The following is a 22,274-nucleotide window of genomic DNA, read 5'->3' on the forward strand; positions in this document are numbered from 1 at the left end:
AGAAACATTTTGTTTGGTTAAATAAGGACATGAGCCACAAGGACAGGGGCATAGGTCAGTGCCAGGGAATTTCACGAGAAGTTAAAATGTAAGGAAGGTTTTCACATGTTGAATTGGAAGAGCATTCTCTTTTGAAGAACAGACATTCAGAAGGTAGAAGTGTTATTTCTATAGCCAAGTCAACAAAATCTACAGGAGCAGGATGCAGTTAATCCAACTCCAGCAGCATTAGCAGCATGGCTCAGCTCTGTTCTTCTCTAGAAGCCCACTGTCCCTTCCAGACAGAGGCAAGGTTTTTTTTACTTCATTATTTTAAAAAATTTTTTTTTTTAAAGTGACTTTTATCTTCATAGCTGAATTCCTTTTCACTGAGGCTACATGATGTGGCAGTGAGGATGTGTTTGTTCTGAGACCCATAGGTAGAACCAGATTTATAGACAGCTGCTCTGTGAGGATGAGGAAAAGAACATTTCTTTTCAAGCAAACTACACTTAAGAATGTTGTTAGTTTGGTTTTAAATCCAGAGACATGCTGGGCAGGGATTTTTCTAAGGAGCAATGATTGCCACGTGCTTCAGGGTGGAAGGCTCAAAGCCTTCATCTAAGCTTTCTCTTCCATGCAGCTACCCATAGCTCACCCAGTCAGCAGCATTGCCAAGCTCTGGGCCATGACACTGAAGTAATTATCAAAATATTTAGGCCACAGAGAGCTATCCCTCTTCCTCATCACACAGACAGAGCCCTGGCTCCAGAGTGCAGGACAAGCCTCCCTTGGACTTCAGCAGGGATGGAGCATCACACATTGCAGAGAGTTTAAAGTGAACATTATGCTTAAAGTTCAACAGCTTTAATATTGTCAGGCCAAAGCTCCATAAGTAAAGAAGTAGAATCTTCACATTTCTCTTCTCTTCCCAGCTGAAACATTTTAAGAAAACGCTTCACCTATTCTAAGGCTATGATTTGATGTTACTGTTGTTTTATTTTTTTCTTTGGTGGCCATAGTTACAATCAACTTAAGCTTCCTCGTGTCCCCCTCTCCCCCCCTTTTTTTTTCTTCCTTTTTTTTGTTAAATCAACACAGCAGATCAGCATCTCTCTCTGAGACACCCTTTCCAGGAATTACATATTCAGACCCTGACCAATCAAACCAAAAGGAGATGAACCAGAGCCAACCCATGTAGAACCAGAGTGGTGCACAACAGCTGCACAACATTCAACAATTGGTCTTTTATTGCACAGATTTAGAAATGGGGCATTTAGAGTCCATAACATGTACAGCACTAATGCCACAATAATAGATCAGATAACTCAAATTCAGCTTTTTAAGCCATATCTTAAGGAGATAGGAGAACAAAGAAGGCATGCTTAAGAGTTGCTGTGGCACAGGACTCAGTGTTATCTCTCTGGGAGCTACCAAAGGGAGCATTTGAAGGCAAGGTCAAGGGAACAAACCCCTTTTCCACTGTACTGGAGGCTGCAGGCAGCCCTTGCTCCCACAAGGGACAACAGCCTGTCCCCACCCTGTGAAGAGAAAGCCTTATCAGGGAGCCAGCATCCCCATCAGTGCACCCTGGGAAGGCGAGATAGGGTCACACAAGAGGCATGGGCACAGCAAAACAATCCCACCATGAGAAAGGCAGCAAGTCCCAGGGCTTCTTCCAGCAGAGCCCATGCTTTTGTAAGACCCAGTCCATCCTGTGCCCAGGAGAGGCCTAGCACATCTCTTCCTGCTGACACTACTGCAATTACCTGCTGCAGTAAATACAGTAAATACAGTCCTGCAGGACTGAGATGTGATTCAGCAGCTCCAAGCATCCATCCCCCTACAGCCCACACTGCTGGCTTTGCTCTCAGCATCTGCATGCACAGAGGTCACCACAGCCTTCCTTAAGCAAGGCAGCTCATGGGGGTGCTGCTGCCACCACCATCACCACCACTTCTCCCTCCTTGCACAGGCAAACAGATGTCGACTTTGAACCAATAAAGCCACAGCCAAATGCCTTATGAATCATATCTTGAGTGTTCTTGAAGAAAAATAACTGCACTTTTTTTTTTTTTAAGGTTGTTTGAAAAGGGTCTGAGTTAGGAATTTTTACAGTCCCCCGACCCTAGAGGTGCTGAAGGCTTCCTAGAGTAATACACACTGATTCCAGCTCCTAACTGCTGACTTAAGGAAGGTTATCGATTTAATGAGCTTTGGATGAGGTGGGTAACAAAGCTTATTTGGCACACAGCACGTTGCTATCTATGGGCTGCTATTGCTTCCTTGTCATACCCGCTGGACTTAACAGCAACAAGGCATTAGTAGAATGAGAGCTCAAAAGAAACAGTTTCTCCCCACCCCCTTCCTACTTTTCAGCTTCATTACCCTCTGCAACAAGTTTCACTATTTCCTCATACAATCAGGTCCTCTTTCACTGAAAAAAAAGGCCTGTATTAAAACAGGGAAACCCCAGTAGTTTCCACTGGCTACAGGTTTCTTAAGATCTGCTGCATACATTTCAGGCTCCACTATACATTTGATTATTTTTAATTAACATATAGTTAAATCAAGCCAGTCCTACTTTTGTATATGCTATGTCAAACCAGTTCAAGTCTGTTCAGCTGATTGTGTGGGGAGCTCAAGATACAGCTGCCTGGCAGTGTTCTTCAGTAAAACCCAGCTGAGACCCCCATCCTGCTGCTGGTGTCATCATGAAACCAACACCTACTAAAATGAGCACTTTGTTTCTTCTATCCATATCTAAATTTCTCCCAGGCCAGACTCTTCAGTGAACAAATCCCATCATTTTGCACTCCTCAGGGATGACAGGCTCTTTGGAGCAAGTACAACATAGGGTGGGTAGGGCAGGATGCAGGCACAGGCAGATTATATCAGCTCCCCGTGCTTCCGTGTGTAAAAAAGGAGCAGAATTCAGGCAGGAGCTTCATTCAAACATCCTGGAAATGTCATGGCCCTACAAACACTTCGACTCACTTTAAATGATAGGTTTTGTGTGAAAAGCAAATTGACTTTAAACTGAGTTAAAGAGAATTATTAAAATTGTTCATTGCACCTTGGCAATGAACATCTTCCTTGCACACAAGCAAATTGATTAATGTGGGACTTTCTTAGCAGCTGAGCAGAACAAGTGGACAAGCCTCTTCTTTCAACAACTCCATCCTACATCCATGACCAGCTAGGGTAGAACTCCATATTCAGAAAGAAAAAAAGACAATGTGCAAGTTAAACTTTAGCATGGTCAGAAACTGCCTCTCTGTAATAACACTAATGGCTGTTATCTAAAATAAGGCACCCAAATAATTTGGGATTCTTAATCAAATATAATCTTGCAAAACAACACTTAAAAATCTAACATCCATTCACCAACCAGGATGCAGAACAGGTAGAGAGGAGATCAAAGAAGATGAAGAATGAAAACTTTGCTAAGAATAAAAAAGCCATTTGATTTCTGTAACAAAATTAACCCCCACCTCCTGATCAAGTGTTAAAATGTCTCAAAATCAGCCAGTTGCCTGAATTTACTAGTTACAGACAGAGTGAGCTTCTGGTTATAAACACATAGTTTTCACTGTGTCCTTTACTGCAATCCACATTCTTGGTTGGGTCGAAGTGGGAATCAAAGGAGATGGAAGTATTTGGAGATGAGGAGATGTTACTGCCTGGCAGGCCAACATCCTTAGCCTACAGTGCAGAAAGTTACTATGATAATTCTATGTAAGGCTGGAGTTTATAGCAGAGGCATTCATATATGACAGTGGACTTAAAAACCAAACTATCCACTTATAAAGTAGCTTTATTCTGGAAGTTACCCACTTCGGATACATTATTTGTGCTTAAGATAGAAGATAACTGATTTAAATCCTAAGTTTTGATTTGTCTCAGAGGTCTATTAACTTATTTTACAATGTCTACCTCATTCCTATAAGTGCCTGAGAAACCTGAGCAAATCATTACCCAGGAGAAGAATGCACATTGCTAAGTATAAATGGGTTGCCAATGCACAACACTAAGTTAAAAGGTAACAGAAACCCTGATTACTGCTGGTTCACTTTATTAGAAGAAAGGATCCTTCACCAAAGACTTCCACTCAGGAAATATTCAGGCCCAATATTTTTGAGTTTCTATCAAAGAACATGAGAGAGACAATAGATAAACTGTGGTAAAACACCTCCATCCTGACCTGCAAACAATCAGCTCCCTTCCTGGCACCCTCTCTAGGTACTAATTTTGCAATTCTGAAAAAGCACTATCTTTTTAAGTGATATAATAAGACTATCAAAAAACAGCTAATTCACAGCCTCAGATCCAAATTATGTTTGTAATGGAAGTGTCCCTGGGAGCCTGGATTCCCAGCCTGCTTCTCCAGCCAGCCCCAAGGAAAAGTCTCCTCTCAGCTGTTGCACAGGAGACCAGATTATTTCAGGTCTCTTTGGAGTGCAAAGTACAGCAAGTATCTGGCCTTTAAAGCCTTGGTCCTTTAACGTAAAGGTTAAACCTTCATAGCACTGAACATGTCCCCACTCTTAAGGAGCTGGGCTCCTCGTCTCACTTCAGGTTTCCTGCCGGCGGGGACCACAGGAATACAAATAATGTCACCCCCAGAGGCTCGCAAAACTTGGAGGCAGCGCCGAGACTTGCCGACTTCCAAGAAATCTCCTTCCATTCATTGCACAGACAGGCTTGGCAAGAAACACCTCGTCGCCTTACAAAAGCTGCGCTCTGAAAACAGTCGATTTCAAGAGAAAAGGGGGAAAAGAAAACCAAACCAACAAACAAAACCCCCACACAAAACAGCAACAAAAAAACCCATCCCAAAACAAAAAAACCCAACCCTTGCCTCAGTCTTTTCCCCTTCCCCGAGCACGGTGCCGCTCTCCCGGCCCCCTTTCCCCACCATCTCGCTGCCTTTGCCCCCCGTCCCTCCCGTTCCCCGCGGCGGAGCTAACGGGACGCGCGGAGCCGGGTCCCGCACAGGAGTTTTTACCCCCGGTGCCGCGGGCTGCTCCAGGTTCGCTGGGCAAGCGGGGAAGAAGCCCGAGAAAGAGCCCCAGACCGGTGGGGGTGAGGGACCGCAGGTGCTTCAACCCCCCAGCCCGGGTCCTCCCCACCGCGGACCCACCTTGTAGACCTTGCCGAAGGCTCCGTCGCCCAGCTCCCCCACCACCTCCCACACTTCGCCGGGGTCCAGGTCGCGGCGGACGTGCTCGTACTCCTTGGACCGCCGTTTCTCGAAGGTGGAGAGGCGCAGGATGCGGCGGAAATTAGCGAAAGCCATGCCGCAGCGGAGCGGCTCTGGCAAGGAGCTGCCGGCAGCCTCCTCCTCCTTCTCCTTCCCGCGCCCTGCCCCAGGGGAAGCCGCAGCCGCTGCGCGCCCGGGGAGCGGCGGGGCGGGAGCGGGGAGCGGAGCGGGGCCGCCTCCAACCGCGCACACGGAACCGGCACCGCTCCACCTGCTGGCCCTGTACCGCCGCCCCGCACATGGCCGGCACCGCCCCGCCCCGCCCGGAACCGAACGGAGCGGCCCGGCAGGGCCCGGGAGCGGGACCGGACGGAACGGCTCGGTTCTGTGCCCCTGAGCGAGGTGGGGAGTATCATATGAGGACATGCTGAGAGAGCTGGGGTTGTTCAGCCTGGAGGGGAGAAGGATCCGAGCAGACTTCAGAGCACCCTCCAGCCCCAGAAAGGGCTACAGGAAAGCTGGGAAGGGAGTTTTCACAAGAGTGTTTAGTGATAGGACAAGGGGTGATTGGTTTAACCCAAAAAGAAGTTAGATTTAAACTAGATATTAGGAAGACATTCTTTAATGTGAGCGTGGTGAGACACTGCCAGAAGTTGCCCAGGGAAGCTGTGGATGCCCCCTCCCTGGGACTGTTCAAGGCCAGGTTGGATGGGACTTTGAGCAACCTGGACTGGTGTAAATTGTCCCTGTCCATGGCAAGAGGGTCAGAACAAGGTGATCTTTAAGGTCCCTTCAAACCCAAACCGTTCTCTGATGCTATGAGATCTCCCTCCACCCCAAGGCCTCCTCCCTCAGCACAGCAGGAGGAGGAACAGCAGATGACAATGTTAAATAGAAATAACATTGAAGACCTGGAAGGAAAGGCCTGAAAATCCTCAGTAACTGCTGCCTTGTCCCTGCCTGCTCAGCCCAGCATACAGAGGTGAGCCAGCATCATCCAGCTGTGCTGTTTCACCTCGGGAGCTGCACTGCTGGGGACTGAGCAGAGATACATCTCTGAGTGTAAAAGCATAATCCTAAACTGTCTTGGCAAAAGAGGGACATTTCCATCAGCCCACATCATGTGAAAACAGCCAAACACAAATATTTTTAAAACTCCCAGTAGCAGGAATTCGAGTGTATCAGCACTGCGGGAACCCGCCATGAATTTGTTTTAGGGAAGATGTGACCCAACTGGTGTCAACTGTGAAGATTTGCATCCTCTCCCTGGCAAAGCTTCAAATCCGAAACGACTTGAAATCAAGTATTGAATGGGGACACCTAGGGGAAAAACCCGACGGTGCAGCCCCACTTCACAAAAGCGCAGTTTTTAACAGAGGGCCTGGTGGTAGCCACTGACCCATCCAAACCTCAGTGACACCAACACTGCTCCCACCCGTGGGTGGTATTTTGCCCCGCAGGAGCTGTGGGAACATATTGGGGATGTCTTTCCTTATCAGGTGCTGTGAATGTATAGAACCCAAGATTAATCCTTTGCCAAAGGGCTTGCAGTTCAGGTGGATGCTCTGTGGACCATTTGTGGGAAGGCTGATCAGATCACAGAGGTGATTTCTCTGCTTCTCTTCTCTTTCTTTTTCAAACTTGTTACTGCTTTGAAAGTTTCTGAGCAGCTCTGATTCAGCATAGCATTTTGAAGGCTGTGGGATTTTTTTACCTGGCACTTGATAACCTACTTGATTTGCAAATCAAATATGAATGAATAGCAGATTTGCAATTTCTTAGCTCTGTAGCAGAAGGGAATTAGCCATTTGAATTCTTTCCACTCATTTCTTTCAGGAAGCTCATAGGTGTAAAGCAACTCAGCAAACAGGTTGATTCCCTATCTATGAATTACTTCCTGTTACTCTTTCTCTAGTCACAAGCAAGAGAATATAAACTCCAGAAAAGCAAAAAACTCTGCAAATCTGCCTCAGGCTCTCTGGAGCCCCATTGATCCTATGGACAGAGGGTTAAGAGCATCCCCATGGGGTTAATCATGACCACTCGGAGTCAGCAGTGTCCTCAGAAGCATGAATTAGCAGAGCTGAGCTCTTGTTCAGAATTACAACCCCAGGAGAAGAAATTGCAAGACTATATGTAGCTCTGCATTTTAAAAGTAGGGATACAGAGGTCTGCCAGCCAAAGGAAGCCAGTGGAGTTAGATTTTATTGGTATTATACCTGGTTAGGGGTAAGGAATAAAGAGCATTTTCAGTGGTTATTGATGTGCTGGATTTGACTCATTCTGGGTTGGAAGAGAAATGGGTGATAAACACTTTATACAAATTTAAGAGCAGTTTGGATTCCTCACAGCTAACGTGAACAAGGAATTTGGCATCCAAAAGCAGCCATCTCTGAGCTATAGCTCGCAGGCATGTTGCATGGGACACTGTCAGGTAAAGGGAACTACAGCATCAAAGCCCTGGCTAAGCTGAAAATCAAAGCCCTGCAGTGGCTACTGTGCAGGACCTCCTCAGCACAGACTCTGGGGTAACACTTGTCAGAGGCCGAAATTTGCATTACAGTCTAAATTAAATACTTAAATCTAAGCTGTCTTGCACATTTTAATCAGATTTAATGCTCTTGGGCATTGCAAGAATAATTTATGCCACTTGATTTCAGTATGTATTACCCTTTAATGCTGAACAGAAGGGAAGCTTTTGCCTCTGTGTGTAAGGGGAATTCTTGAAAACGTGGAAAATGTGTTGAAGTCATGGGATGGAGGTTGTGTCTGGTTCTAGGCCAGAATTTTTCTCCTGTGAGGGGTCATTACTGTGGTGCTAATTCTGTTTCACTGATCTTCTACAGCCACCAGAGACGAAACTGAAATCCAGCTGTTTTCTGCAGCATCTGTGTTTAGATGAAGTTTCTTGTTGACATTAAGAAATCCTGCAGCACTGGCAGAGTATTTCCAGCTCCTGGATGTTCACTGAAAGAACCACCTCAGCAATAAGTGCTTTTGAAAACGAGATGGGAATTAATGCTATAAAATTACAGACCCCCTGTAATGTTTTGAAAATAGATACCCAGAATACTACATTGCTTAGGATTTAAAACAGAAGTCACAGACATTAAATATTGCGTTAAATATGTTACAACAAATGCAGAACTCTGTAATAGTCATTAACTAGCAGCTTGGTTAATATTTGTGCTTGGCAATACCTCAGAAAGCTCTCAGATACAGCATAGGTCACCATGTCCTCCCTCTTTTATCATGCCCTAACTGCTGTGGAGGGTTTCATGGCCTGGCCACTCCTGCATCCACCTCTGAAATATGTCTGGCTCAGGGAACCATGCAGAGCCACTGAGAGGCATTTTCAGCTTGCATGAAAGACACTCCTTCCCTCTGGCCCCTTCCATCGCCTCCTCCCCTGTTGGTGAGACAGAAAAATATCCAAGGGCCTATGAAATCTGTTTAATTTTACCATATTATCATTCTCTGCATCCCAGCAGAGCCCCCAGGTCAGCACTTGCTAGTATTGTACAAACAGGATAACCAGGTCCTGGCACAACAAGTAAATAACCAGCACAGGAAGAACCCAGGCCAGCAGTGAAGGAAATCTTTACAGCTGTGCAAGTGAGATGCCAAGACCATGGGGCAGGAGGGGATTTCTGGCTCACTGAAGAGGATTCCTTAGTACTGCAGCAACTTTGTCATGTAATCCTTTCCACACACTGATTGTGTTCTGTGTTAGAAAGCAGGTGGGCTCCTTGCCAATAGCATCCTCCACACAAGGCTGTTTGCAGCCCCCCATCCACTGGTTAGCAGCTTCCTCACCTTCTGCCTGCAGTTCTTCAGTCTATTCCCATGTTTCTGCAAGCTTCCTGCTGTTCAATTTAAAGGACTTCCCTTCCCATGGATTTAGCCCACTGGAAGAGATGTAAGGGTAGCACAGTCAGATTCAGCTGCAGATTTTGTGGCAGGTGCTGTTTGTGTCTGCACCTGGGGAAATTTGAGGGAAATTCTGGATCTGGAGGTTTGGCTCTTCTTCTACACTGGAGAAGACAAAATAGGACTGAAAATAATTGCTTGTGGATCATAAATTAAAAGTGACACCTCCAAAGGAAAAAAGGATTCTTTTTCCAGTGTTTCTGGTGTGGTCAAGTCTTTTCTTCCTCCAGGGCTGGGATGGGAGAAAGGAAAGACAGAAAATTATGAGCACTTTAACATTGCCTTCTGTGTAGAAATCACATATGTCTCTTTAATTTATCAGGCCATCTTCCTAATACTGTCTGTTAATTCAAACACTATCTGTTATCTGCTACTGTGTCTTAATTGCCTGTGCAACCTGTCTGGGAGCAGTAGATATTTAAAATAAAACCTGCTAATTATTGCTCTCAGCTTTGTGCAGACATTGCCCAAGAGCTCCCTGTTTTCCAGATCTGCAGTTTCATTGATTTCTCCATTATGTGACCAATCTGAGTAAGGACCAGATCAGCTGCTGTTTCAGTTCCTGGACTGAAACACAAAGGGGAAGATTAGATGTAATGAGTTCTACACTGTCATGTGCCTCCTCCTCTCCCAGTCAGTACTGGAGTCAGTATGGGGACATCTGCACCATTTGACAACCTCATACAGGGAATCAGTTCACTTGGTCTTTACTCACATGGCATTCAGGGGATGGAGAAGGTCCCTGGGTCTGCATAGGGCCATGATGATGCTGCTGGACAGAAAAGGAAAGCAGGGAAATGAATAGTCCCTCCGTTAACACCAATCTTGCTCCTCTGGGATAAATCCACCCCTGATCCTGTTCCCAAGCAGGGACCATCTAAACACTCCTTCCAGCTCAGGCTATCTTGGAAAGGAGTCTTAAAAAAAAACCAAAAAACAAAAAACCAAAAACCAAGCCCAAGGCTGTGTCTACACACAAGCCCTTGGTTGTGGGGAAGAGAGCAGAACATCTTTTTTCACACATTAGTTCTTGTAGGTGAAGCCCATACTGATGCCCTTCTTCAGCTTCCCCAGCATCACCTACACCCCAGGCTGGGCAGAGGCCAGTGCCACTTGAAGAAAAAACAGTGAGGGCAGCAGTCTGCAGTGTGGGAGAGTTCTGCTAAAGCCAGGGTCACCCTCATACATCAACCCTATGGCTGCACACATCCTACAGCTCCACTCTGGACCGGGCATCCAGCTGAGGGCCACAGTTCGGGGCTGCTGCTCAGAGAGGAAGCAGAGAAATGAACTGCAGGACCCGGCCCTGCCAGTCATTCAGAGCATGGAATGGGTGTGAAAAGACCTTGCAAAGCACCCTTGGAGCTTGTCTGGCTGTTGGCAAGTCTCCCTGGCATGGTTTGAACCCAACCAGCAGAAGCCTCCTGCTCCTGCCTGGCTCCATGGCAGGAAGCACCAGGATTTTGGTATTTCCTGCGGGTGTGACCAGCAGGAGGTCACCTTTATACTCTGGACATGAGCTCTGGTTGGTATTCCATGTATTCTTTCCAAGCAGGAAATCAGCTCTTATCATCTGTTTCTAAACCTTTCTGCCCCAAAACAGACCCACCTTGAAAAACACTTCATCCAGCAGCACACAGGACCTGCCCTCCAACTGCTGGACATAGATGGGGATAATATGATTGATGTTACACAAGTCTGAAGCCACGAGGTTTCTTTTCAACATCCACAGAGAAGAACTTCAGAAGATATTAAAAATTTTCATACTTCCAGATATGAGGTAAAATTAAAGAAATTGCAGTCAAAAAATGGGGTCATGAAAATGCCCCTAGATTAAAAATTAATCTCTGGGATTAATTTTGCACTGCAGCTCACAGATGTTTCTCACTCAAGCCTGAGTTTTCCCATTTATTTCAGGAGCAAGTCTTTGGCTGCTGCTAAATTGAAAATCTTTTAACAGTAAGATTGCAACAAGAAAAAATAATGTTCTGGGGGATGTAGCAGGTATGTTCCTCTGTCCGAGAAAACTCTATTGGGAGGAGATTGGCAGGACTGGCAGAAGTGCCTTTATTGAAGCCATTTTCTTCATAGTTTGCTTATGGCTTCTCCTTTTCCCATCTCTCTGCAGTTGTTCTCAGAGCTGCTGGTCAGGGGGGGACCTCAGCAGACAACACTCAGACTTGCTCCTGACTCCTAGAAACATTATGAGTGCCCTACCTTAGCTTCTGCCTGTGCCAGAAGCAGTCATGGAGCCAGATATGAGCCCCAGGATAAGCATTCTTTCTTTTACAGGTCCTTCATTTTGGCTTTCAGTCAGCTCCAGGTTCCAAAAAGAGGCCATAGGGATCTTACCCATCCCTGCTCCATGGCAGGGAGCAGCTCCCTGCCACCAGCAGGGGAATGAAGCCAGGAATATCACCTCCCCTCCAACTCTGCACTGACTTAGTCCTTCAGGAGATGCATGCAGCCACCCCTTGCCAATTTGGTTTTGCCACCAGATCACTTTTTCCCTTGTCTGGTCACCTATGCCCTTTCACATCTCTCCTTGCTCTGGAGTACTCTTAGATTAATGACCACCTGCAGCTTCCCTGGTAGGGAATCAGTCATTAATAAACTGTAGACATCTCTTATCTCTGTCACACCTTCTTATCATCCTCCTGACTTTAGCATCTCAGCAGTTCCAGGCTTAGCAAAACAGCCATTAGCAACTGAGGGATACCCCTTCTGTTCCTCCTCTACTGGCTTATTGTTTTGATTGATAATTCTTCTCCTCTATGTTCCCCCACCAGTCTTCTTTTCACTTATTTGTTACAGGCAGCTGTTGCATCTCTCCTGTAAGCCCTGCAGGGCTCGCAGCCTTGTTTCCTGTGTGGTTTAGCAGCACAAAGAGGTATCAAAGCCTCCATCCTGGGGCCTGCGGATATTTCTCTAATGCCCTCAGAGTAGTTTCCTGGAATAAGCTATTTCAGCCCCAAGTTGCATTGATCCTGTCCTTTCATCTCCAGCCTGCCTGATTAAAAGGCAGCTTTAAGCAGGAGCAGCATGGCTGGGCTGCAGCTGGGGAGGCACCCTGCTCCCCAGCCACACCGTAGCCCACCTGGTAGGAATCACTCCAACATCTGCAAGTCATAAAAATGGCAGAGAACAGGCATGTGCCAGGGAGGCACCCTGTTAGCCTGGAACTTGTCTGGGGGGAGCCAGAGGGGATTTCTCCTGAGTCAGTTGGGAAAACAGAGAAAGTTGGAGATGTGAACGAGAGCCTGGACTCAGAGTCTTTCTCTGAAATAACTCTTTTCACCCTCAGTTAAGGCTGCCTTAAGCTGGGGATCTGTCTCCTCTTCAAAACCAGCAAATGAACTACTGAGAATGCAAGATTTTTGCAGTCTTCAGTATTGGCAAACAACAACAAAAAGAGCAAGGGGATGGTGAGTAGTGGGTCCAGGGAGCTCCTCACACCCTGAACAAGAACCCTTTACCAAGCTGGGGGCCCAGCTGACAACCCCCATAGATGAACATTACTTGTAGAAAGTAACTAAATCCAAGTGCTGCAGTAAACCAAGTGCCTCTTCTGTTTTCTCCATTGGATCCTCTTCTGTCCCCTACAGCACTCACTGGTTAAATGAGCATCCTCCTCCCCAGTGCTGCTCTTGTGCCACATCCAGACACTCTCAAAGCAAGGCTGGTCTGAAATGGGACAGACTGGGCTTATCAGCAAGGAGTCTCTCACACTGGCAGCTTCCCACTCCCAGTCTTTCTGCTTCCCTGAATCCCTGCCTTTGCTAGGGGCTGGGGCAGCTCCCTGCATCCCTGCTGGATCCATCCCTGGATCCTCCTCCTGAGGAACAGTCTAAAGAGAGGAAATGCTGTTTGCTTTAACAAAACCACCTAATTAAGCCCATGTGGAGAGAAAGCCAGAGAGGCAGTTTAGTTTCTCCTTCTCAACATTGTTTACCCTTTGGGCACAGCAGTCCAGTGAATTTATTTTCCTTCCTCTCACCTTACACACAGGGCATTGGACCACTGAGCCTCCTCCAAGCTCGCTGCTATTAGAGAGCTTCCTTAACAAAGCAGCAGGGCTACAGCATAAGGGACTCATTAGAATAGCAAATCCCTGTCTCCAAGCACTGCCACTGACCTCTCATGGAGTGAAGTTTCAGCAGGGCAGCATCCCACCTCTCAGCCCTTTGCAACTGCTCCCAGTCCAAAGAAAATAAACTGAGCAACTGAAGTCCCAGCTTTCCAGGGATATTCAGAGAAAACACCACGAACCACTCTTTGCAGAGCTGGGTGCCTTTCCCATAAGTTACCTCGTTGTTTTCAGTCCCCCTTCAGTGGGAGCAGCCACTCCCAGCTCCCAGCCAGAAACCCCATGTGAGCAGGAGCACATTATGCAAGTTTATATAGGGAGCTGCAGCTCAAGGAAAGACAAATATAGGCATAACACAAACATTAATTGCATTCTGTGTTAACTGGGAACAGAAAGAAGGTAGTGCTTGAGACACACCTCTATAAACCATGAAAATTCTTCTCCCCTAGGTCTGTATGTCATGGGGTGGGAAGCAGCACCCAATTTCACTGCTTGCAGGAACGGTGGAGAAAATCCCAGCTCGTGTGGACTTTTCATAGGGATGCTCTGTGGTTGGGGGGTTCTGCCTAGGTCACCAGTCAGCCCATTTCATACCCCAAAATGTGCTACATAAGACAGCTTAGTGTGGAGTGGGCATCTGACTGCTTGACATGAGAACACCCTGTGGTCAACTGGAAGAGGGATAAAGAAAGGTTACAGATTTTTATAATCCTGGTGTTTGAAGATAGGAGCTCTGAGAACTTCTCGGGGATGTTGAAACAGGTTTGTCCCTTCAGTTAGAACCAACCTTTCACACCTGTTATTTGAAGGATATATATATATATATATCTATACACACACACACACACACAAAAGCGAATACACCTATATAAGAGATTATATAAATTCAAACATAAAAAAGGAACATGTATGTAGGGGGAAGAGTGAAAAAGTTTCAGAAAAATGCCCTTTTTTTTCTTAACTCATGAAAATTCTACCATGAAACTATCCTAGAATAAAAAAAATTAATTGAACTGTTTAGTTGTGATAACATTAGGCCAAAGTGGCCTAAAAAATTATCCCTTATCCTCTGATACATTAGGTAGTTAATCAAGACTATAAAAGTGGTGACCTGAATTAAGACAACATGTCAGTTAATGTAATTATAGGAAAATTACACAGATCCATTATTTTGCACAGCTCACCCAGGAGCCAGCAGCACTTTGCAGACAGTGGGAGCTGGACACAGGGGAGGTTCCTGCTGGATGTCTGAGCCCATCTCCAGGCTCTGCATTTTTCATTTGCAAGATTAAATGTTGTCACACACCAAAATTATTACTAAAACATGTCTCTAGGGTATCAGACAAGTAATGAAAAAGTTGTAGAGCTCCAACTCAGAACTAAAAGTCTTACTGAAGCGACTTAAAAGAAAAAGCAACAGTGATTTTATTTCTTAAGACATGACATTCCCATGATTACTTCTATTTTTTTAAAAGCAGAGGCAAGAAAGTCTCTTTTGTTGTTTTTTTTTGTTTGTTTGTTTTTTGGGTTTTTTTCTATTTTTTTAATACAGGAAATTCAGTACAGCATTTTTCATGGAAGCTCATTATGGTTTGCTCTCAATGGTAAAAGATCCTCCCCAGGTTAAAAAAAAAAAAAAAAAAAAAGAAATAAAAATCACATAATTTAACAGTCTAAAGGCAACCTAGTTGTGCTTTGCAGTTGATTAAAAATCTGTGCACACACCACAGTGATGTGTCAACAAGAAACAGACGTATAATATAAAAATACATAATGCATTTAAATGTTACCTGGTGTTCACAGCTTCTTCATATTGGCCTAGAATTCTTCATTGACTGAAGGAGCCAGGGTGGGAAAAAACATTAAGAAGCATGTTTTACCCAACTGGTATATTGGATTCTAAAAGATTTTGGAAAGGTTACAGGGGAAAAAGGTCACATCACTGGAATCCCCTTGTCCTTGTTCCACTCTGCATTGGAGCTGTGTATTTTTTTTGTCAGTACCAAATCTAGCACCGTATCCCACATTCTATATATATTTGTTACATGGTACACACAAACTGCATACAAGAAGTTTTACCATAAAAATGAAGATATTTATTCAAGAAGTACAAATTTGATGGTACCAGCCATCTTTGAAAGCCATTACCATGAGGCAGAGAGGACACAAACCAAAGTCTCTTGCTCAGAGCATATGAAAGCAAGTGTCTTACAAATTGCCAGCTAACACAGTCATTTCAATCATTGCTCAAAAGCCACCACCACTTTTTAAACATTCCCTGGACTTGAGAGGCACAAATAGTGTTTTTAATACAAGACCAGTTAGTTACTTTAACAAAGTCATCAGCTAAAATTTATATTGGTTTAAATTGCCTTAAATTGCCTCCAGCCTTTGACTGGATTCAAATTTCCTAAAGTAAAAAGGGACTTGGGAATGAGCAGGTGCAGAATTTCTGGAGCTCAAGATGAACGAAAAGTTTTAAGGCAGGAGTCAGGATTTTAAGTTCTCTATTTGCCCCATGGCTCTGATCGAATGCTCTTCATCTGTGATATCTACAAATACAGAGTTCTACTGGAGAAATACCCAACCAGAGGTCCTGCTTGGAGGGCAAGAACCTACTTTTTCACAGAGAGTCCAGTGGACACATTTATTTAAAGTCTCAAAGTCCATGGCAAGCAGCCTGCTGGTTAAAACCTCATCTTCCAACTGTTTTGACTTTTTGTAGGCTCAGTGGCACCCACCTCCCTTGGAAGGAGAGCTATAGCTCCATCTCCTATGAACAAGAGCAACACACACGTGGCTACAGAGTATCTAAGGGGATGAATTATGGAGAGGAAAGCCATTTGCAGAACAAAGCAATCAAAAACACTTTATGAAAAGGAAAGTCTTAAAGCAGGCAGACTTGTATATACAGCCATTAACCAACAGAAGCACTTGTAGCTGCAGATGTAACTGCAGGACATTCATCTTCTTTGGGAGAAGACTGAAGCACAGTTGCTGGAAAGCAACTCAAAGGCTTCCTAGACAAGTTAACTTGTAAAGCAGACCACCAACATCTAGGGGATTTGAAGGAGATTTTTTTTTTTTCTTTTCCCAAGAAAGTTGCAAAGCATCTAAAACTCATCCCTCCACCCAAAGCAAGTTTTCAAAAACACCTTTCTCAAATCCTTCTGCATCCTACTGCATGAGAGCACAAGCTGTCCAAGAGCTGCCAGCCACTATCCAGGAGGGAGGCAGAATTATAGGGGAAGTGGTGAAGGGCAAAGGAAAAAAAAAATTTCTAACAGAGACTACTTTCATTTCAACCTAAGTGTTTGAGCAGCGTAGTGAAAAAGCCAACAATTTTTAATTTTTTTTTTTTTAAATGTAAACATTCTCTGCATAAGGTGCAGGGTCTTGGATGTATTTACAGTGACATAGAAAAAAGTTTGTAAAATACAGCTCAAGAGCAAGAAATGTAGCTACCATTTACACTTCTGAGCATAGAAATGAGAAATGTACAGCATTCAGTTCATCAATACTTACACTGTTAAGATGCTTTCAAAACTCTGGGGCTAGAAGCATTCTACCAATGTAACCAACCCAGGTTTTTTTTTTAGTTTTTTTAAAGGGGCTTACATTATTTACTAACAATGGATATATATGCAGAAGTATGTCATACTTGAGCAATATTCTATTAATCAGCCATCTTCTTTATCAAAGGTTATGCACATTGCCATGTGCTGCCTTGTGGCTTCAATGAGCCCCTTTCCTCTCCTCCCTAGAGAAATGTGGAACTTTATGTGAAAGGCAAAGAGGAGCTGGCATTTTGTTTGGTTGCTTCTGGGGTGAAGACTTTTTGTTGTTACTACTACTTTTAGCACTGGGGGTCTACTAAAAAAAAAAATCCCAACTTAACACACTGCTGACTCTCCTCATTTAGCTTTCCGAAGTTATTTCCCAGATCCAGAGAAGCAAAAGCTTTCACAAAACTAAAAAAAGCTCTCACAGTGCAGCTGTTGCACACTGTTTTCTGCAGAGGACACCAACAAACTGTGATGCATGAAGAGCCAAAGTAGTCAAAGAAACTTTGGGGAGCTGAATGCTCAGAAGGAGCTGCTGATGCTTGGTTGTGGCAGACAACCCAGACAAGCCTCTGCAGCACACAGAACAAAGTACCTACAGCATCTGTGGCTTTTCTGGAGCTCCCTCACCCCAGCAGACCACAGATATTCAGAGAGAAACACCTCTCTGCCTTTCAAGCTATCCAGGAGGTGTGGACTTTCACTAGGTTATTGCTGCTGGGTCAGGCAGAGGCAACAATGAGTTTACAAATCTGAATCATGTCAAACAGATCTGTCACTACCATAGTCAAAACTGCTATCTTCTGGCCTAGCCAGAGCTAATCAGGAATGACCCAGAAGGCCGAGGGCTCTAAGGAATAGAAAATATCCTATTACTCCTCAGTTGTCTGCACTTGGCATCGGAGGTCGTGGCTGCACGTGTTACAAAACCCCTTGCGTGACATCGATTGCAACCAAGACCCCACAGAGAGCTGGGCAGCACACCAAGCAGCAGGCAGCACACCAAGCAGCAGGCAGCACACCAAGCAGCAGGCAGCACACCAAGCAGGATGCCAAACCCCATCCCAGGCCAGGCTGCCAGCAGTGTGCAGCTCTGCAGACATCCACGCTGCAACATGAAGCCACCTGCGTGCTGCTGGTACCCATCCTCCCCATCAGCAGTCACTGGGGGTGGCCCTGCAGACCTGCACTGGTCCTCCCAGCTAACCAGCAGCTTAACTACTCTGTTAGTCTCAGTTCAGCCATACCTGCTCTGCTCTGGGGTTTAAAGAAGCCTTCCCTCTCTCCTCCAGGCACACAGGGAGCCCAGCACAAGTCCCAGGGGAGCCCCAGCTGGGTTTCCTCCACTGGTGTTTGCACCAAAGGCCATCTCATAGGACACAAGAAAGGCATTTCAGAGACAGAAATGACTGCTCTCCCAATCTTACCCTCCAGTTATATACAGGTTATATGCTAGTCAACATGCTGTATGCCTTCATTATTGATATTTTCAAATACATATATACTTTGTTTTGTGTTTTTTCTTTTTTTTTTAACTGACAACTCTTTGCCAATACAAATCACATAAAATATGTTTCCAGCAGGGTATGTGCTTAGCACATTGGCCATTTTATACAGAAGAGGTTTGAAAAGTCTTCACTTTCACATTAGAAAAGAACTTCACCACCATTTTTTTTTCTTCTTCAATTTTAGATACATGCTTAAGGGACAGAAGGGGGGGAGGCTGTTAGAGAATAAGAGTATTTTCATGAACCAATTCTTTGTTCTACTCAAAGCCCACTCATGACAGAGCCTTCAGACCATCACCTTGTTCCCTGCCACAAAAGCTATTAATACAAACCATGGTCATCTATTACAGCATTATAAAACTGAACCTTTCCCAAGTAAGAGGGGGGAAAGGCTAAGAAGGAGCTCTCCCAGCTTGTCTATGCTGTAATCTCAAAACCAGTACATGCTGACAATTGCCTGAAAATGGAAAAAGAAAAAAAAATAAAAGTACAGCCTATGAAAAGAAGTAGTGTTTTAATGTTCACAGTTACAGAACTGTCACCCTGGTTTGCTCCTCCTTAATCTATCTCAACTTCCACCCTTCCACAAAGGACTGAAGGGAAATGACCTCGTGAAGACTCTTTATACAGAGATGTAAGTTATGCCTTATGAGACAAGTAGTGTTTTCCTGGCATTAAGCCATCCTTTGCCCAGCAAAAATCTAGAGGAATTTTTGAATATTTTATGTAACAAATATTTTTTCCCCTCTGGAATGCAAAAGAACTGGCTGCAAAACCCCCAGTAATACTTGTCTTAAGAAAAAAAAAACTCCACAATAGAAAACTTGTTATACATTAGTATTTATCAACTTTGATTTCACCTTTAAAAAGAAAAAAAGAAAACCAAGTCACTTTGGTGTTAATGAGAACAGGGAACTAATTTTCCTTCACACAGCTCTACCACTGCACTTCAGTCATCTTGTATCAAATAGAGACTAAAGAAGCTGTCAGAAAACCACAGGCTAAATACAATACAAGGACCAAAAAAGAAAGCTGTATTTATTTGGGGTAGGGTGGGAAATGAACATAAAATGTGAATCTCTTTTCCAATCATCAGTGTAAATTCTGCACCTGCTTCCACCTGCTGGGACAGACTAATGATGTTGTACAATTGACCTCTGCTCATTCTGGCTCTGTGCTGATGCTCATGAAGCAAGAATTCCCTTTGAGTTCAAGAAACAGGGTGCTATGGAATTAACGAAGCAGCCAAAGTAACAAGTTTAAAACTGTCAATGTAACCCACCAGCTTCACTAGCAGATGAGAAAGCACTGGGCACAACTGTAGCTTTAGAATCTTGATGAGAGGGAAGACAGAAACCAGTAAAAAGATGCTATTCATACCTGAACAGCACATTCAGCTTTGGAAGAAGTGAAGTCACTTCAATGATGGCTGAAAAAACAACCAAACTAGAAAATATCTTCAAAAGGAACAGGGCATTTGATCTCAACCAAAGACAAGGGTGCAGAGCAGTGAAAGGAACACAGGCAGCATCTCTAACCGAGGGTAAAAGCTGGTAGATTTCTCCCTCCCCAGTATGTTCTGATTCAGATTTTTGAGACTACAAAAGGATTTGTCGTTTGCCAAAAAGGCCTCTTCTTACATTCTGAAGGGAAAGCACTGGCTGTGAAACACCACCATCATGCTCTGGGCTGGAAGTGAGTGAGTCTGGGCTCTGTAGGTGAGTGTTGGAGAGGAGACCTTCAGTTGTCCTGCCTGGAGTCAACAGAAGACTCACCACTGCTTCAAATGCTGCTCAGATGAAAAAGCTGAAAACCACGTCCTGTTTTCTCTCTTTTGCTACCCTCCATGCTTTGTGCCCTCTCGGACCCGAGCAGGGGAAGTTGCAACCCATTGCATGGGGGTGCAGCTGCAGTTTAACCTGCACCTGCCACACCAGTGCCATTTGACACATACAGCTCAGCACCTCACTCCTCTCAGCAAGCCTGCTCAAAGCTTGGTTTAATGATCTGAGTGATACACAGTAAGCTGGCAGGCACAAACTCAGGTGCCAGCCAGGCAGTAAACTTCAGGCTAAGTCAGTCTTGTAGCAAGTAGGTTTACAGTACAGTACATGAGAGTATATCTTGACTAAAGTTATTGCCTATGGCTCCCATGGGCCACATTCCCAGCCTGGGAGCCAGCAATGGCACAGGACTGCGTTGCCATCTTGGAATGTACAAATGCTTGGTCTGAGCATCACCAGGAGCTGCCTGTGCAGGATGCAGACCGAGCCCCCAGCCCAGCTGCTGCCCGGGGCTGGCTGTGCCTTGGTGGTGCCTGGATTAAGCACACGAGTTACATCAACCCAGAAAAGATCCCCGTGAACACACAGGAAGGGACCGACCAGGAGCAGCTGCAATTCTTGCACAAACTGGATGTGGTGCTGATATGAAATTTTATAAATTGATTGATTTTTAAAAATTATTTTAAATAAAAGCACTCTCCGGTGCTCTGGCTCCACAGATCAGGACACCACCTGCAGCTGTAAGAATCATTACATTTTTGTATTAAGTGAACTACAATCTCTTCCCTCCCTCCTTGTACCTCCTCCCTTTTCCCTTCCCATTTCTTCTTTTGCCCTTGCCCTGTGATGTTTGCTGTCGCGTTAAAGATGAGATCAGGCAACCCCAAAGGCCAGTTTACATTTTCACGTTTTGTTTTTGCAGATCTCCATCACAGATGGAATTTTTGCTGGTCACTTCTTGGAACCAATCCAGGACAAACCAAAAGAAGAGAGGGCAGTGAAAACAAATCCCACGGCAGAGACGGAGGAAAGAAGAATCACCGAACAAGCAGAATCAGTTTTCTACCGGGGTGGGATTTGCTAAGGGCTGGCTCACGATAACTTGCACCACGTAGTCCTTTGGGATTTTCAGCTCTTCCAGTTTCATTTTGTCTGCCAGTGGCCTGCCCGAGAAGAACCAGCGCTGGCTGCCTGGCTCCACTCCCTCCACGGCGTGCAGCCGCCTCTTCATGTGGTACACAGTGTCCATGCTGCGCACCAGCAGTTTGAGGTCTTTGCCCGTGGAGAGGCGCAAACGAAGCTGGCACTCGTGCCCTGAATTGGGTGGGGGATCAGGGATATCCAGAGTCTCCAGGTCACCCTTCTCCTCTATCATGTTGATAGGTGGGGCGAGGCAGTAGACAGGAAGCTGGTACCGGTTGCCCAGTTCATCGTAACACTCTGTAAGAGCACCTTGAGGAGATAAGAGGGAAAAAAGTTGGGTATGAATGCATTTCATATTTACTGAATCACAGAATCAGCTGGGTTGGAAAGTATCCCTGAGATCATCAAGTCCAACCCTTGATCCACCAATGCCGTGGTGCCAGACCATGGCACTGAGTGCCACATTCAGTCTCTTCTTAAAAACCTCCAGGTATGGAGAATCCACCCCCTCCCTGGGCAGCCCATTCCAATGCCTGATCACACTCTCTGTAAAGAATTTCTTCCTAATATCCAACCTAAACCTCCCCTGGCAGAGCTTACGCCCATGCCCTCTTGTTTTACTGAGAGCTGCCTGGGAAGAAGAGCCCGACCCCGCCTGGCTCCAACCTCCTTTCAGGGAGTTGTAGAGGGTGATGAGGTCTCCCCTGAGCCTCCTCTTCTCCAGGCTGAACACCCCCAGCTGCCTCATAGGACTTGTGTTTTAACACCAAAGTGGTCATGCTCAGAAACATTTATGCTACTGTTAAACCATCCGAGTAATGAAGTCTGAATTCAGGCTTTAAAGGAGTGATACCAAAAAAAAAAAAACATTGCAATTAAAAATTGCTCCACCAAGTTTTCATGTGGAAACTTGGGGTTGAGTTAAAAGCACCCCGTAAAAGCCAAACACAGTTCCCACCAGATAAGCCAGGATAAATTTCAAAAACAGCAGGAAGGAAGAAAAGAGGGAGGATGATGTTCTGCCCATCTGCCAGTTAAAAGAGGAACATTTCACCAGCAGCATAGCCTGAGTTTCAG

The 22,274-nt window shown here is 45.1% G+C and overlaps 2 protein-coding genes across 2 annotated transcripts in view; both read right to left on the reverse strand.

Annotated features, from left to right (window-relative positions):
- STK10 (serine/threonine kinase 10) overlaps nt 1–5,470 on the reverse strand; it is a 44,729-nt gene extending 39,259 nt beyond the window's left edge. The window contains exon 1 of the mRNA XM_071759323.1: nt 5,123–5,470. Coding sequence (XP_071615424.1) covers nt 5,123–5,278 — 156 coding nt within the window. The 5' untranslated portion in view covers nt 5,279–5,470. The remainder of the gene's footprint in view (nt 1–5,122) is intronic.
- Nucleotides 5,471–15,272: 9,802 nt separating this feature from the next.
- UBTD2 (ubiquitin domain containing 2) overlaps nt 15,273–22,274 on the reverse strand; it is a 55,063-nt gene continuing 48,061 nt past the window's right edge. Inside the window, exon 3 of the mRNA XM_071758423.1 lies at nt 15,273–21,506. Coding sequence (XP_071614524.1) covers nt 21,109–21,506 — 398 coding nt within the window. The 3' untranslated portion in view covers nt 15,273–21,108. The remainder of the gene's footprint in view (nt 21,507–22,274) is intronic.

The sequence above is a fragment of the Heliangelus exortis genome, chromosome 15, assembly GCF_036169615.1.
Source record: "Heliangelus exortis chromosome 15, bHelExo1.hap1, whole genome shotgun sequence".
NCBI lineage: Eukaryota > Metazoa > Chordata > Aves > Apodiformes > Trochilidae > Heliangelus > Heliangelus exortis.